This window comes from Alosa alosa, chromosome 8 (assembly GCF_017589495.1).
Source record: "Alosa alosa isolate M-15738 ecotype Scorff River chromosome 8, AALO_Geno_1.1, whole genome shotgun sequence".
Classification (NCBI taxonomy): domain Eukaryota; kingdom Metazoa; phylum Chordata; class Actinopteri; order Clupeiformes; family Clupeidae; genus Alosa; species Alosa alosa.
The window spans coordinates 29,577,067-29,590,420 of NC_063196.1; the positions used below are offsets into that span (position 1 = coordinate 29,577,067).

At 46.8% G+C, this 13,354-nt stretch overlaps 2 protein-coding genes across 2 annotated transcripts in view; one reads left to right on the forward strand and one right to left on the reverse strand.

Moving 5' to 3' along the window:
• The first annotated feature begins 106 nt into the window (after positions 1 to 106).
• Positions 107 to 9,342, forward strand: hadhaa (hydroxyacyl-CoA dehydrogenase trifunctional multienzyme complex subunit alpha a). The gene is made up of 20 exons (XM_048250388.1): positions 107 to 232; positions 1,630 to 1,671; positions 1,806 to 1,876; positions 2,246 to 2,379; positions 3,198 to 3,336; positions 3,544 to 3,663; positions 3,939 to 4,041; positions 4,275 to 4,397; positions 4,645 to 4,763; positions 4,978 to 5,034; positions 5,259 to 5,368; positions 5,472 to 5,606; positions 6,040 to 6,211; positions 6,802 to 6,888; positions 7,037 to 7,177; positions 7,273 to 7,341; positions 7,476 to 7,671; positions 7,911 to 8,025; positions 8,307 to 8,452; positions 8,801 to 9,342. The coding sequence occupies exons 1-20, from the start codon at positions 166 to 168 to the stop codon at positions 8,944 to 8,946; spliced, it is 2,292 nt and encodes a 763-aa protein (XP_048106345.1). The 5' UTR covers positions 107 to 165; the 3' UTR covers positions 8,947 to 9,342.
• Positions 9,343 to 9,713: 371 nt separating this feature from the next.
• The window catches only part of gareml (GRB2 associated, regulator of MAPK1-like), a 26,998-nt gene continuing 23,357 nt past the window's right edge, over positions 9,714 to 13,354 (reverse strand). The window contains 2 exon segments of the mRNA XM_048250724.1: positions 9,714 to 12,488; positions 12,747 to 12,907. Of these exon segments, the coding sequence (XP_048106681.1) occupies positions 11,633 to 12,488; positions 12,747 to 12,907 (1,017 nt within the window). The 3' untranslated portion in view covers positions 9,714 to 11,632.

Genomic DNA, 13,354 nt, shown 5'->3' on the forward strand with positions numbered 1-13,354 from the left:
TCTTGTTTTTATATAAACATTCTCATTATGTCAACGGCGTCGTCTTGGGTTACCTCTAGCAACAGTAGGGGTCCTCATCCAGGTTGATTTGCTCGCACGCAGATTTCTGCCGCACGTCGGTTGCTAGCACAGCGCTAGCTTTGAGTCATCCGATCATCAGCCGAGATGGCAGGCGTACGAGCAGTGGGCATTCTCTCCAGGTTTGCGACCAGCAAATATTCACATTTTGCAGGTATGGTCTTACGTATCAACTTAACGTTATCGTCCCTATTGCTTTCATCTATCTTTTGTTTGCAACTTTGCCAATGATTTTCGTGAGGAATTGAACTTGAACAAACCACTGGCAACTTTGGCTAGTCGTTGCTAACCTGCTAGTCTGACTTGGTGAACTTTCACCCACTTCCTTGAAGTCCTTAAGATGAGTGTTGTGAATCTCAAATGAATATTGTAGTAAGGTGATTGTCTGAAATAGCCGACATATTCCTCTTCGTAGGCCAAACCGCCATGGTTGTTTCTGTCAAGTAATATTAGCAGTTAACTCCTGTCCTCCACAGTGGAATTCCACTTAAATTGTAACTTAACGTTAACGTTAGTGAACGTCATTTGTCAGTCAACATTCATTCAAAGACCAAACATGATCACTTTTTACTATTTATTCCACATAACTGTAACTGTAGTTAGTTTTGATTTCAAAACTTTTATAGTCCTAAATCATACATCACATACAGGCGAAATATTATGACCTCCAAATAGGTCATTAGGTAATTCTGGGAATTTACGTCTTCAAGAGGAGGTGTAGGCCAATGTTGATGTTCTTGCATACTTTGATTGTTTAACTTTATTCGTGAAACATCCACATTTAACTTTAAGCCAGACACCTTCTAATTGGTCTGTCAACGTATGCCATGCATAGGCTATTATGTCCTTCCTTATCATTAGATTTAAAATGTATTACATGGGCATAGAGTTGTATTACAAGTTCACATGGCATGTGTTATCAAATGGTAGAATTCATTTACTTATAATGTACGTGCAGGAACACCCGTTGCAAAGAATAGAACGTGTGTGTTTTTTATTTGGTCATGTATCCCCGCCTGGTGGTTTGTCTTGGTGTCACTTGATGTAGCAGACTCTGGGGCAAAGGTCAAACCGGACCTGTCTCTATGACAATCTGGGACAAGGTTCAGTAACGTTAGTGTAATTCCTGGTTTGTCCAGGAGATGGGGTATGAGCAAAAATCCCTGGCTGTTTGGCTACGCTGTGAAACACTGAAAAATACCATTTACTTTACTGCTAATGCTGGTTGTTTGAGATATTAAAATGTTTGTTTTAATACCTCAACCTGGCAGTATGATCACTATATTTTGTTGTCTATAAGGGATCCTACCTTTGTGTGTGAGGAGATAAATGAAAGAATGAATTAATTCATATATGAATGAATGAATGGATGAATGAATGATGAATGAATGATGGGAGCTCATGGCACCTTTAGCCTTTATCTCTATATGAATTTGGGCATCTTCCATTCTGGCTTTCCATTGTACTGCCTTAAGCACTGGCATCCCTTACTGCATTGTGTGTATGAGTGTGTGGCACCTAAACTGTGTTGTCTTGTTTGATGCTCTGCAGGTTATGGAGGACGAGGCCTGTCATCATCAGCAGCCATGCTGAGTAAGCACGCACACAAGCATCAGTTTCACTTCCTGTTTCTGTAGTGTGTATACTATATGCTTTACTGGATCTCTGCTCCCCTTTAATCTCTTTCTTTCTTTCTTTCTTTCTTTCTTTCTTTCTCCCCCCTCCAGCCCGGACCCATGTCAACTATGAGCTGAAAGATGATGTGGCTGTTGTCCGAATAAATGACCCAAGCTCCAAGGTCAGCCTGAAATGTTACGTTGCATGCCGATCATGATGCAACATTTTGACCACCTTAATTGTGTGTGTGTGTGTGTGTGTGTGTGTTGTGTGTTCCTGATTCATGCTGATATGTAGGATTGTGGATTTTTATTTTATGGATGTTATACACTGTTTATGTGAGATCTTGTCTGGGTGCAGGTGTGAGTTTATTTATACATTTTATATTAGTAAATCTTCGTCTCTATGTTGACACTATTGTGTGTGTGTGTGTGTTCAGTGGCATCCATGTTTTCCCCACATTATGCTCATAATTGCGTGTGTGTGTTCAGTGGCATCCATGTTTTCCCCACTTTATGCTCATAATTGTGTGTGTGTGTGTGGTGAACAGGTGAACACCCTGTCCAAGCAGATGCAGGCAGAGATGACTGAGGTGATGGGGGAAATCTGGGGGAACTCTGCAGTGAAGAGCGCTGTGCTGATCTCCTCCAAACCTGGCTGCTTCATCGCCGGAGCCGACATCAAGTAAGACACACCGAGTTGGCAGCCCACAGCTGCCACACACAAACAAACAAACAAACAAACAAACAATAGTGTCAACATAGAGACGAAGATGTTGGACTCTCATTTCCAAACCAAAGCACTCCGAGTTGAAACACTCCTGTTGCTCTCTCTAACCCGTCATCATGCCCGGCCTGGGTTAGCGCTAGCTCATGTACACCTACCCCGGTCGTCTTTAGCATGATGTATACTTAGTAACAACCTGTACAGTGAATGTACACAATGTTCTGAGGCCCATACAAGCAACTGGAATCATCAGACGTGTCCTAGCATGAAGTAAATATTTCTGGTTTCAGTCATATTTCTTCACCCCGTTGCTCCCCCTTCTATGTGTTTCCTCTACACGCAATACTCCATGCCCCAATGCAAAGCGCATAATACAGTATGTCCTAATGCATATATGTGTGATGCTCTGAAGCATATAATGTAACATGCAAGCCAAGATATTGGAAATATCAGAATTGTGTAGAATCAATCAGAAAGAAGCGGAACCAGAATCAATAAGTGGAAACAAACTAAGAACATTTATTCAAAGATGCAGGGCTAAAATCATGTCAAAATTGTACGGTGTCTGTTCAGCTGAAGGTTTAGAACATGGACTTCTCCTCGAGAATAAGGATATATATATATATTTTATCTAAATGTTTTGTCTTTGTTTTCTTTGCATTTTGGAATTAAAATGAGGATTTGAGCAGAAAGAACCGGAATTGATCACATTTGAACGATACGCTACCCTAGTACCCTAATGCTAACTTCATTAAAAATGTCTGCTTGTCCCTCAGCATGATCCAGGCATGTAACAGTGCCGGTGAGGTCACCACTCTCTCTCAGGAGGGCCAGAAGATGTTTGAGAAGATTGAGAAGTCCCCCATCCCCATAGTGGCAGCTATCAACGGCTCATGTCTGGGTGGTGGCTTGGAGGTGTGTGTGTGTGTGTCGCGTGCATTTCTGAGTACTTGCATTTCTTTTCCTAAGAGACTTTCTACTGCTTTTTTCAGCTTTGTAAATTGTGTCTTACATATTTACGTTGTGATGTTGTCATATGCTGAATGGAAAACCGATGCATAGTATAATCAATCTAAGATAGAGATGTGTAATTTGATGTTTGGCTGTTTCCGTGCTCACTAGTTTGCACTAGCCTGCCAGTACCGCGTGGCCACCAAGAGCAAGAAGACCATCCTGGGCACTCCTGAGGTGATGCTGGGGCTGCTGCCTGGAGCCGGAGGCACCCAGAGACTCCCCAAGATGGTGAGTCATTTAGACACCCCCTAACACTGAGATCATTTGAGTCGGTTACAGACGCTCCCTAACACTGGGATCATTTGAGTCATTTTGCAGACGCTCCCTAACACTGGGATCATTTGAGTCATTTTGCAGACACTTCCTAGCACTCAGATCTCAGATCATTTGAAAGGATAATAAAGCATTTGCAGGTTTTCTCTGGGTGACAATGTAACTCAAATGTCAGCACTGTCATTAAGTGAAATACCCTAATGTGTGGTGTGTGTGTGTGTGTGTTAAAGGTTGGGCTGCCCACAGCCTTTGACATGATGCTGACGGGCAGGAACATCAGAGCAGATAAGGCCAAGAAGCTGGGCCTGGTGCACCACCTGGTGGATCCTCTGGGTGAGTGTGTGTGCGGGTGTGTGTGGGGGGCAGGTGTGTGTGGTCGTGGGGGGTGTGGGTGAGTGGGTTGTATGGCTGTCTGTGGATATTGCAAGAGTTTCTCCTTTTTGTGTGTGTTTGTGTCCACACATGGAGAAAGGTGTGTGCGTGTGTGTGTTCATATGCATCACATATAGGGGTGGGCTCGTTTATGTGTTTTCTAAGTGTGTGTGTGTGTGTGTGTGTGTGTGTAGGCCCGGGGCTGAAGAGCCCTGAAGAGCGGACCATTGACTACCTGGAGGAGGTGGCCGTGGGACTGGCCAAAGGCCTGGCCAACAAGAAGGTGTCCACGAAGAAGGAGAAGGGCCTGATGCAGAGTAAGAGCCAGCGGGGTGCAGCGTGGCAAGATAACACTGATAACGCTGTGGCACGGCCAGGAGTCATGAGGTCTTAATGTTAATGTTATGCTCCACTAGTCAGTGCTGTAATAATCAATGGGGACCTTTGCTACCATGTTACACTTGAAATATATTACACTTTGAGATCTCAGCTGTGTAAACACACTTGAGATTAGACTCTTACTAGATGGAGGAACTACTTCTAATGTGTGTGTGTGTGTTTCAGAGTTGCAGGATATGGTGATGGGCCTGCCTATTGTCCGGAAGCAGATCTACAAGACCGTCCATGGCAAAGTCATGAAGCAGTCCAAAGGCCTCTATCCTGCACCTCTAAAAATCATTGAGGTACAGCACTTATCACACACACACACACACACACTTCAAATGGGTTGATCAAAATGTACACCTTCCAGTGTTAGAAATGTACATCTTCCAGTGTTCTTCCATGATAGAGGTATATGCATGTGTTTACATCATACAGTATCACACACACACACACACACACACACACCCACAGCAGTGCAGTGAATTTGTTCTGTTTTCTGTGTGTGCATCCTAGTGTATCCAAGCTGGTGTGGAGAAGGGTTCAACTACTGGTTACCAGACAGAGGCTCAGGTGAGTTTAATATCTCACTCACACACTCACACTCTCACTCACTCTCTCTCGTCTCTTTGTCTCGTCCTTCTCCCTTGGTCTCCTTTGTCTGACCCTCTTCCTCTGTTAAGCACGTTCTTATTTTCCCTCGTTCTTTGTTAAGCACGTTCTTATTTTCCCTCTTCCTTTGTTAAGCACGTTCTTATTTTCCCTCGTTCTTAGTTGCCCTCTTCCCCTCTTTTCAGAACTTTGGCCAGCTGGCAATGACCAATGAATCCAAAGCCCTGATAGGCCTGTACCACGGCCAGGTGTCCTGCAAGAAGAACCACTTTGGCAAGCCAGAGCGGGCGGTCAAGTAAGTTCACACCTCTTGTGATTTTTCTGAGACCACTGAGCCAATCGGAGCATAACCTAGAGCTGTCACTACAGACTGTCCCTGTGTTTGATTGGCTGCTCAGGAACCTGGCCATCCTGGGAGCGGGACTGATGGGGGCGGGCATCGCCCAGGTATCAGTGGACAAAGGCCTCGCCACCATCCTGAAGGATACCACGTCGGAGGGACTGAGTCGAGGACTGGAGCAGGTTTACAAAGGGTGAGTGTGTAGACACACACACACACACACACACACACACACCGTCTCATTTGTTCACATACATCCTCATACACCCCTACGCCCTCATTCATTCATGACTCAGTCAGCCTGTGTGGTTGTGTTGGTATTACCCTGTCCTCACTCCCTCAAGCTACGGTGTCGGTGCAACACAGAACCATAAACTGGGTTTTATAGGAGGCTCACATGAGAGAGAGAGAGAGAGAAAGCGCAATGAGGGCTAGAGACCACCAGAGGGCGCTGTTAATTGTGTCAACAATGACTGGTATCAGCCGTATGCAGTTACTGTACTTGAGCTTTGACTAGATTTTGTCCCTTTGGCCTATTTGAATACACACACACACACACACACACACACTTTTTTTTTGTAAGTCCCTAGTCAGTGAAATGAGGTGCCTGTTGTGCTGTTCCTCAGGCTGAATACCAAGACCAAGAAAAGGAGCATCACATCATTTGAGAGGGACTCCACTTTGTCCTATGTCACTGGTCAGCTTGACTACAGTGGCTTCGACAAGGTCGATATGGTGATTGAGGCCGTGTTTGAGGACCTGTCAATCAAACACAAAGTGATCAAGGAGGTGGAGGCAGTAAGTGTTGCCAGGGCTTAAAATGCATTTTACTTACATGATTTTGGTTTTGATTTTCTAATAGGAGTAAGTGTTTGTGAGAACACATGTCATGATAAATTTGATAACGGTTGATCGCTGTTTTTGCTATGAAGCATCTTTCACTCTAGAAAGAATTTCTCGCATTATGATGGCTAGATTTGCGGGACTTGAATAAATGATGAGCTATACTCAGAATTCCGCGCTGAAATGTAGGCCCTGGTTGCTCAGAGCAGAAACCAACTGTGCGAACTGTAAAGTCCTCTCTCAAGATTCAACAGAACTTTGTTGTTATTTGTGGTTAAGCACAGATGTTTACACATGCAGCATTCAACACTAATCTAAAGACAAGATAAATAATGATCTAAAATTGATAAATAACTAAAAACCTCTGAGCTTATGAGTTGAACATGAATGTCAACTGTTTGTGTTTCACTGAGCCAGAAATGCTACGTGTGTTGCCGCATGCTAGGCCTGTAGCCCTCGTTTGATCAGCATTGGAATGGGTCCTGTGCAAATGTAGTATGTTTACATGTAGCATTGCTAAATGTGTGTGTGTGTGTCACTTGCAGGTTATTTCTCCTCATTGCATCTTTGCCAGTAATACGTCTGCTCTGCCCATCAAAGACATTGCAGCTGCCAGCAAACGACCAGAAAAGGTGTGTACGCACGTGTGTTTTCCTTCATGGTGTATTATTATGCCTGTGTCCTGGTGAGTGGGCTAGCAGTGTCTCCATTTTCTGTAACTGTGTGTCTCTCTCTCTCTGTCTCTGTCTCTGTCTCTGTCTCTGTCTCTGTGTGTTGCAGGTGATAGGCATGCACTACTTCTCTCCAGTAGATAAGATGCAGCTTCTGGAGATCATCACCACAGACAAGACGTCGAAAGACACCACGGCCTCCGCCGTCGCCGTCGGCCTCAAGCAGGGCAAGGTCATCATAGTAGTAGGGGTAAGTGTGTGTGTGTGTGTGTGTGTTTGTGTTTTGTGTGTGCTGAGTATTTCTATGTGTGCTGTATGTGACTCCATATTGTTTGTTGTTTACAGGATGGTCCAGGTTTTTACACCACGCGCTGTCTGGCTCCCATGTTGGCAGAGGCCGTCAGAGCATTACAGGTGGGACTCTATTGGAGACGGAGAAACTCTCACACACACACACACACACTCAAACCTATTTACAGACTCTGCAGTATACTGTGGATACAAGCCTGCTGTCTTTCTCACTGAGATGTGATTGGCTGTGTCTTCAGGAAGGGGTTGGGCCTAAGAAGCTAGACGAGCTGACCACTAGCTTTGGGTTCCCGGTCGGCGCGGCGACCCTGTCAGATGAGGTGGGCATTGATGTCGCTGCACACGTGGCCGAGGACTTGGGCAAAGCCTTCGGCTCACGGTTCGGTGGTGGCAACGTGGAAGTACTCAAGACCATGGTAGAGAAAGGCTTCAAAGGTTTGTTTGTTTGTTTGTGTGTGTGTGTATGTTCCCACACGTTTGTGCATGTATGGGCCTCTGTCTTGTGGCAAGAAGTAGTTTGGGTCTAAACACCTACTCCATGTAGGCTTGAGGATGGTGACCTTTTCTCCTCATGTCATAGACTTCACCTTGTATTACTCTCATTTCTGTCTGACAGTGATGTACTGTATATTGCTGGTACTTTAATAGTGTGTTTGTGTTTTGCGTGCGAACAGGCCGCAAGTCCGGGAAGGGCTGTTATGTGTACGAAAAGGGCTCCAAGAGCAGACAGGTGAACTCAGGAGCCGAGGAGATTATCAAACGCTTCGCAATCGCTGCCCCACCAGCTGTGTAAGACACACACACACACACACACACACACAAACATTACAGTTGTGTAACACACAGCTCAGCTCAGAACAAATGTTCACTGTTCACAGGGAATGTAATTTTCATCAATGCAAAACTTCATAGGTTTTGTGGTCTTTAGTCTGTCAGATGGCATCAGCTTATATTCAAATGTGACCCCAGTCTTCCATACATTATCAGCTCCTGTTGCACTACTAACATTTCTGTGTGTGTGTGTGTGTGGTGCGTGTGTGTGTGTGTGCGGTGTGTGTGCACGCATGCAGCTCTAGCAATGAGGACGTGCAGTTCCGTCTGGTTTCCCGGTTTGTGAATGAGGCGATCTTGTGCCTTGAGGAAGGAGTTCTACCGGACCCTCTGCAGGGAGACATTGGAGCAGTGTTTGGCCTTGGCTTCCCCCCCTGCCTTGGAGGTACACACACACACACACACACACACACATATACATACGCACGCACGTGCAAGCAGTGCACGCACATTCAAATACATTCTGACATTCATTAGTACACACAAACTTTCTTGTACCCTACACGTGCCTCAAAACACTCAAAACACACCCCCATGCTGGACACAGCGGTTTTGGTGTCCTGTCCTGAAAATCTCCATGGAAACAACTCTTTCAGCCTCGGCGTAATCCATGTACGGGGGAACTTGGCCGAATATGTCTAAACAATCCCCCCCCCCCGTAATAAGCTGCAGACACAAGAAAGTCAGGGCTTCGTCTGAAGTGCCTCTCTGTTTCTCCTTCTCTCTCCGTCAGGTCCCTTCCGGTTCGTCGACGCCTTCGGAGCCGACAAGCTCGTGCAGAAGATGCGTCGCTACGAGGAGGCCTACGGTAACCACTTCACTCCCTGCCAGCTTCTGCTTGACCACGCCAAAGATGCAAGCAAGCGCTTCCATAAGTGACCTTCCACCCCGACCTTTGACCCCCAGCAGGGGGGTCACGCAAGCACTAACCCTACCTTCTGAAGGAGCCACCTCCCCCTAACTCCGCTTGGCCAGTGCCTCATCATCTGGTGGAGTGACTGGGGAGTCTGGACTTGTCATATTTTTTCCATCAGTGAATTGGGATAATTTTATGTGTATGGGAGGGGGGTATTTGTGATATGTTTTTGTATGTTATGTCTTATTTGTTTATGTGAATATTTTGTGTCTGCATGTGGCTCGGATGTAGTGTGTAATTTTAAGTTGATTCTTTTTTTTTTTTTTTGTCGTGGCCATCGCAACGTTCAAAGGATTCTTGATGCTCTTGAGGGGAATTCCCATGTCCACATCTCCCGAAATAAACCCCCTACAACTATACCACTGTGTGTCTGTCTGTGTGTGTGTGTGTGTGTGTCTGTCTGTGAGTTTGTATATGTGAGTAGGATAGTAGGATTAAATATGTGTGTGTGTGTGTGTGGAGTAGATGTTTACAGTGCATGTTTAGTCTCTGAACAGAAGTTTGATTTGTTAGGTTTAATGTTTGTATATGTTAATAGCTGGATTATGCACTTTGCCATGTGATGTCTGTCAAGCCCACACATACTTTTACACACCCCCACACACACAGACACACACACGCAGATCTCTTACACAATGGCTACCACACACAGTGGACAAAGGTGAATGTAGACGACACACAATATCCCCACACACACACCCCTTACCAGACAGCACAGCGTAGCCATATGCCCCCTAGGTATGTTTTTATTCATTGATGCGACTAATCCAAAAGGATTAAATTATACAGAGATGAAATTTCAGTACAATTGAAATAAACACTAGACTGATGTTAAATATTATTCCAGAGCTGCAGAGGTTGAAGTCCTTTGCGTGGAGCGCAACCCCTCGCGGGTTCTGCTGACATTTGGGTACCGTTCAGGCAGCGCTGCTTCTGCTGCTGACACCCTCTCATTACTGTGTCTCTCACACACACACACACACACACACACACACACAGGGGTTAGTAATCTCTAATTACATTCTCTGAGAGTATGTGAGAACCATTCTGAACTTGGTCTCTGTAAGTAGGACATTCCTACTCTAGACGTGGTGCCGCATCACCTCCCAAAAATCAAAACAATTCCTCGCCATCATCTGGACGTATGGAACAAAATGGAGCATCACATTGTTCTGTAAGGGTCTAGCTCAGTGGAGACTTTATCCCACCGAGAGGGAAAAGAACATAAATGTTTCAGAAAGGAATATTTAGAAGGTTAAAAAGGGAATGGAGAAGTGATGTGAAGTAGTGATGGTGTCTGGCATGTCGACCGCCATTTGAATCTCTGATTGGCAAGCGCTGTTACTCCCTCAGAGAGGCAAGCGGTAGAGGCCCATTTGGCTGTCAATCAATGTCTCATCGGCCAATGGCGCCTCTCCATACAGGTCACTTGAGAAGTAGTTCCTCCAATTCTGAAGGCACATGTACACAGGACCTAAATTCAACAGGCACTGGATAAACCAGTATCTTTCACTAATGTCATAATCATACACATTTCTTACAGAAATACACCAACAATCACAAATCTCTGTACAACAACACAAAAGTTCCTTGACTGGGAGGTTAGTCACTTCGTCGTACTTTAACACATTTTACTTTTTAAAGGAACAGTCCAAAATTCTGGCAAAAGCTTGCTGATATCTGAACTCAACAGCCAGTCGAAACACACACTCCTCCCTTCCGCGTAACTGAAGCAACATGGTGATTGGTTGAGATACTGAATGGCCGGTGGCTCCTGTTCATAGAGCCAGGGCTGTGTGTGTGAGCCCACAGATTGGACAGAGGAAATTGAGGAGAGCTTTACTGAATCAGAATAGCAGGCAGTCCCTTTAAGCCTGATGGGCAGTTTTTCACACCGTGCTTGGGCAGCTCTTTTTCACACGGGGGGGTCGCACTGCTTAACAAAACTGGCCCCAAGAGTAACCTACCAGCACATGACGCGTATGTTTTATAAGCACTTACACACACTTCAACCTTTCACTCTTGTTAGCGTATCTAACATAAAACATCTAGTCCTATCAAGCACCCACGCATGTCCGATGACCAACCTAGGGTGTGGGGAGGGGGTTCTGGTGAAGGGAAAAGCATTCAGGCATTCAGTCAACCTCATCACATCAGTGTAGCAGGACGCCTTGACACGCATTTGTCCACCAGAGGTCAGTGTTGTGGTTGCAGCTGTGGGTAAGTGGCACTGCACAAGGGTTATACTCAAGGACTCAACACACCGCAAGATAACACACAAGCATGTCACAGACCCCAGTGTGTTGTGGTCTGCTTTCCTCTCCTCTTGTGTGTGTGTTGGTCTTGTCTGGAGTTAGTGTGAATTTGGGTTTGGAAGTGTGATCTTAGAAACCCAACTTGTAAATATTTTGACCTGATCCACCATTTTTTTTTTTTTTTATTGTTCCAGAATGTTCCAAGAACACTTCTGGAACATTCTAACTTGCCTAAACAGACCAGAACTGAGCCCCTCAACGTTCAGTCTGTCAGTCAAACAAGCAGCTGTAGTGTTCTGTGGTAATGGTTGTGCTGTAGTTGCATCCAGATCCCTCTGCGTTCTGTACGTAGTGTTCCGTGTCTGTCTGGGCCTCGTGGTGCTGCGGTGGCCAGCTAGATCTTGGGCCTCCAGCCCTTGATGAACTGCATGATCTTCTTGACCTGCAGCTTGGTGAGGCTGAAGTCGTCGGCCAGGATCTCCTCGCTCAGCTGGGTGAAGATGGAGCCGTCGATGCGCTCGCGGCTGAACAGCGCCACCACCTCTTCGGACAGGCCGATAAAGCGCAAGCACGAAGACACCTCCTCCACCGAGAGCATGCACAGCTCGGCCGGTGGACGCCATTCGTCGGAGGCCCCGCCCTCCGCCCCTCTGATTGGATCGGCTGCCGTGGGGGAGGGGCTGACGATAAGGCTCTCAGCCACTCCAGGGCACCTGATCCGGCGCGGAGATGGCGTGGGCGTGGGGCCCGTGCCCAAGTCTCCCCCAGCGCCAGGCTCCTCCGATTCCACGGAGAGCGTCGGGCCGGTCGCGTCGGCTGCAAGCAGCGAGGGGCCGGGCGAGGGACTTCGGCCGGCGGTCAGCCACTCAGCCGGCGAGGACGAGCAGGAAGTGGACGAGGGCGCGTGGCCCGGGTTGGCGAACGGGTTGAGGGCGCCGAACGGAGCGAAGCGGCTCTGGGAAACAGGCCGCGGCCGCGGGCAGCTGGAATAACTCTTGTGGGCGGAGTCTGAGGACAGGAGAGGGGCAGAGGGCGTGCTGATTGGACAGAAGGTGGCCCGGGGGTGGGACCAGGTGGCCTGGGCAGGCAGAGATGCGCTGGCGGCGGCGGAGGAGAGGGGTGGGTTGCTGGGCGCGTCCGAGGGAGCGGAGGTCACGGGGGTCACGCAGTCGCTGCCCCAGGTGCAGGGGTAACAGTAGAGGGAGTACGAGTCTGGACATGGAGAGCAGTTCCCACTACGAGGAGCAGAGCTGAGAGTGACGGAGGGAGAGAGAGGGAGAGAGAAAGAGAGAGAACGGGAAAGAGAGAGATGGAGGAGCAGAAAAAGACATAAACAAAGGTTGCCACACAAAAAAAACACTGAATGTGTGTCTCTGTTTATGTCTCCATTGCATTATTAATTTATGGATCTCACAAGAATATCTCTGACTTATCTTCATGTGTATGTGTGTGTGTGTGTGTGTGTGTGTGTGTGTGTGTGTGTGTGTGTGTCTGTGTGTGTCAGTCACCTTTCCTGCAGCCCAGAGGAGTAGTAGGACAGGTTGGGACTGAGTGTGTGAGAGGTGGAGGCTTTAGGAAATCTAGGTGGCACGGGTGGACTGGGCACGGGGCCCTTAGCACAGCGCGGGGGGACGGGGGGCGCATTCAGGAACCGGCACTCCTCCCGCACCTGGGGAGAAAAAAACAGCACAGTCAGAGAGTCTGTGTGTGTGTACTGCAGATGTTTATGTATTATGTGTGTGTGTGTGTGTGTGTGTGTGTGAGTGAGAGAGATAGAGAGGGGTTGAGAGAATAATACCATAATATTGTGTGTGTGTGTGTGTGTGTGGTTGAGAGAGAATAATACCATAATATTGTGTGTGAATAATACCATAATATTGTGTGTGTGTGTGTGTGTGTGTGTGTGTGTGTGTGTGTGAGAGAGTGAGAGAGATAGAGAGGGGTTGAGAGAATAATACCATAATATTGTGTGTGTGTGTGTGTGTGTGTGTGTGTGTGTGTGAGAGAGAGATAGAGAGGGGTTGAGAGAATAATACCATAATATTGTGTGTGTGTGTGAGAGTGAGAGATAGAGATATTGTGTGTGTGTGTGTGTGTGTGTGTGTGGGTTGAGAGA

Excerpts from the sequence above, each read along its gene's own strand:
- hadhaa (XM_048250388.1), top strand. The coding sequence starts at position 166 with ATGGCAGGCGTACGAGCAGTGGGCATTCTCTCCAGGTTTGCGACCAGC. Across the intron at positions 2,380-3,197 it reads ATCGCCGGAGCCGACATCAA|CATGATCCAGGCATGTAACA; the intron begins GTAAGACACACC and ends CTTGTCCCTCAG. Across the intron at positions 4,764-4,977 it reads CACCTCTAAAAATCATTGAG|TGTATCCAAGCTGGTGTGGA; the intron begins GTACAGCACTTA and ends TGTGCATCCTAG.